Source organism: Cryptomeria japonica, chromosome 7, assembly GCF_030272615.1.
Source record: "Cryptomeria japonica chromosome 7, Sugi_1.0, whole genome shotgun sequence".
NCBI lineage: Eukaryota > Viridiplantae > Streptophyta > Pinopsida > Cupressales > Cupressaceae > Cryptomeria > Cryptomeria japonica.
In genome coordinates this window covers 753,070,769-753,074,113 of record NC_081411.1, presented here as the reverse complement: position 1 = coordinate 753,074,113, position 3,345 = coordinate 753,070,769, and the positions used below count along the sequence as shown (strand labels likewise).

Here is a 3,345-nt window from a genome sequence, read left to right as displayed (position 1 = left end):
TAATTTAAAAAAATCGAAACGGTGGATGTGGAGGAGGGCTCTCAAACCCATCCATCAAGCAAACGTTTCATATTCTTAATGAAGAGTCGTCCCACCTTTTCATTTTCTTATCTATAAATGTGCAGACGTGATTTAGAGTTTTTTCAGTTCATATGGTGTGCTGATCTAAGACAAAATTTACAGTTTCCAATTTGTTCTTGAATTGCTTGCGAAAAAAATAGCGAAATACCATCAGCATTGAATTTTTTTAATGTATTCCTTTGGAAGAAACACTTTGCATGCTTCGGCTTCAATTCATTTTTTCCTTTTCAATTGGATGATTTCATTTTGGTGTGGCAGATTATAATAGAAATTTATTTCTTTGCTGAATTAACTGTATTATAATGCTGGCAGTTTTCAAAATGGATCTTGAGGAAGGCGTACCTGTTGTCTGTGACAATGGTTCTGGAATGGTTAAGGTGAGTTGATTATGTTCTAGTTCTGTTATTTAGTGCCTGCTGGAGTCATTTATTTGGTTCGTTTTAATGAAAAAATCTCTGTTCTGAGAACCCATCATTCTGGAACAGGCTGGATTTGCTGGAGATGATGCACCCAGAGCTGCATTCCCAAGCATCATAGGCAGACCAAGACACAGTGGAGTCATGGTGGGTATGGAGATGAAGGATGCTTATATTGGTGATGAGGCTCAGTCAAAAAGAGGTATACTTTCATTAAAGTATCCAATTGAGCATGGTATAATCTCAAACTGGGATGACATGGAGAAAATTTGGCAACACACATTTTGTAATGAGCTTAGAGCAGATTCAGAGTTGCACCCAATTCTTCTTACAGAAGCCCCTTTAAATCCAAAGGCAAACAGAGAAAAGATGACTGAGATTATGTTCGAGACTTTTAATGTGCCTGCTATGTATGTAGCCATTCAGGCTATACTGTCCTTGTATGCCAGTGGCAGGACAACTGGTGGGTATTTTTTGGCCCTTGAACAACATTTATATTCCCATGCTTTTGAGATTTAAAGAAATTCTTGAAAAGGTTGTGATCCTAAATGACTATCCATTGTCATAAATTGCAGGTGTTGTTTTAGATTCAGGGGATGGGGTTACTCACACTGTACCAATTTATGAAGGATATTCCCTTCCTCATGCCATTCTCAGGTTGGATCTTGCTGGGCAAGATTTGACAGACTGGTTGATGAAGATCCTGACTGAGAGAGGACACTCATTCACAACAACTGCAGAAAGAGAAATTGCTCGTGACATGAAAGAGAAGCTTTCATATGTAGCACTAGACTATGAGCAGGAGCTTGAGACAGCAAAACAAAGCTCCTTAATTGAGAAGAGTTATGAGCTTCCTGATGGGCAGGTTATAACAATTGGCAATGAAAGATTTAGATGCCCTGAGGTCTTATTTCAGCCCTCTTTTGTTGGAATGGAAGCTGGAGGTATTCATGAGATGACCCACAATGCAATCATGAAATGTGACATTGATGTAAGGAAGGAGTTGTTTGCAAATGTGGTTCTGAGTGGGGGATCCACCATGTTTCCTGGTATTGCTGACAGAGTTAACAAGGAGATGACTGCTCTAACTCCCAATGGCTTGAGAATCAAAGTTATTGCACCTCCTGAGAGGAAATATAGTGTTTGGATTGGTGGCTCCATTTTGGCATCTCTTAACACATTCCAACAGGTATCATTTGTGCTTGCAAAATTAGTTTATGAAGCTTTCATAGTTTTATGTTGCTTCATGTTAGAGCTGAATGTTAATATCCTATATTTTACAATCTGTTGGTTGCAGATGTGGATAACAAAGGCTGAGTATGAAGAGTCAGGTCCATCAATTGTTCACAGGAAGTGTTTCTAAAGCTGCAGTAAAGACCTACCCATAAAAATGTAGTAAAATAGTGTTGATATTACTTATATAGATAAACAGAATGTGCTTTGTTGGCATCATACATGAGATAGGTTGCAGAGTAGAGACAGACACAATTTGAAAAGACCACCACTTTGATGTGGTGATTTTAAAAAAAACAAAAAAAAACTTTGTGTATTGATTGTAAATAATAATTAATTGGAATTATAATTTTAATTACTATTTATAATTAAAAAATATAAATATTTATTATTTAAAAAGATAATAGTTAATTGCATTAGTTTAATAGATCATAGCTGATTGTATTAAATAAATTTATTTTTATAATGGTGAAAATTACATGTCTTGTATTTTATTTATTTATTTATTTTGGATTCATTTTGAATTGATTTTTTTTTTTATAATGACAGCAATATGATTAGTGTGATTTTGTTATGATATTTGAAACATAATGTGTCTTTTATCTATCCCTATCACACTCACCTTCAGAGACCATTGATTATCAAATTCATATGCTTTCTATTCTAGATTAGATATGCAATCATGAAACTAACCTAGTTGCAAAAATGATCCCATTGATCCAACTAACATCCTAGGACATATAGAGCATCACCAAGTATGATGACTTTTCAACTTTTTAAGTCTCGCTCCTAGGTATGCCAACACCTCACCAAGATTGGTGCTCACCAAAGTGATTATTAGCTCTCCTCAACCTATGATATAGGGAGCTCTCTTTTACTTTCTTGAATGTTTTATATTCCCAATCTCTTCTCTATGAAAGGTATTGTTGGCTCTACATTCTCTTACATTGAAAAAAGAAAGCCTTGTAACTAAATCCTTTTAGGTGACTTTTATCTTGTTCTCCTTCCCTCCTAGAAAAAGACAACTTTAGAATTAATGTTCCTATTAGAGAGTGTTCAAAGAAACTATTTCCTTGGTTGGACTTCAAGATATCAAGCTAGCTAGAGGGAAATACACTTGGTGAAAAAGTATAATAGATAAATAATACACACAACATAAGATATGCCCCCAAAAAGTCCTTTTGAGAAAATCCTAGTAAGAGATAGAGTACTATGATTATATTATTGACAAAATACCTTAGTAATCAAAAGAATTGTAAAAACTCATGGGATCACTTAGCATATTTTAATTTCATAGGCTAAAGTTTGCTAGTAAGGGACTAGTTTAAATTAATTATTTAATATCATTCAATACAGTACATTTTTCAAGTAATGTTATTTAATTATTTTAATAAAGTGACCTAAATGAAATATTAAAATTATTTTATTATTTGAATTTAAATGAATTATTTAAAGTGGTAATTTAAAAGGTTTTCAAGAATGTTCCTTGGAATGCTATAAAGAACATTATGGACCTCATTCTTATTATGCTTGTATTATTTTCTCTTTGTGTTCATCTTGTAGAGTTCTTTGTGGATCTAAAATCCTTGGGATGGAAATCTTAAAGGATATGTGT

The 3,345-nt window shown here is 33.9% G+C and overlaps 1 protein-coding gene across 1 annotated transcript; it reads left to right on the top strand.

The window, feature by feature from the left end:
- Positions 1 to 401: 401 nt before the first annotated feature.
- LOC131076417 (actin-100-like) lies at positions 402 to 1,860 on the top strand. Its single transcript, XM_058013590.2, has 4 exons — positions 402 to 458; positions 567 to 960; positions 1,073 to 1,686; positions 1,795 to 1,860. Exons 1-4 carry the CDS (start codon positions 402 to 404, stop codon positions 1,858 to 1,860), a joined length of 1,131 nt encoding a protein of 376 aa, XP_057869573.2.
- Positions 1,861 to 3,345: the final 1,485 nt, after the last annotated feature.

Excerpts from the sequence above, each read along its gene's own strand:
- LOC131076417 (XM_058013590.2), top strand. The coding sequence starts at position 402 with ATGGATCTTGAGGAAGGCGTACCTGTTGTCTGTGACAATGGTTCTGGA. Across the intron at positions 961-1,072 it reads TGCCAGTGGCAGGACAACTG|GTGTTGTTTTAGATTCAGGG; the intron begins GTGGGTATTTTT and ends CATAAATTGCAG. Across the intron at positions 1,687-1,794 it reads CTCTTAACACATTCCAACAG|ATGTGGATAACAAAGGCTGA; the intron begins GTATCATTTGTG and ends TGTTGGTTGCAG.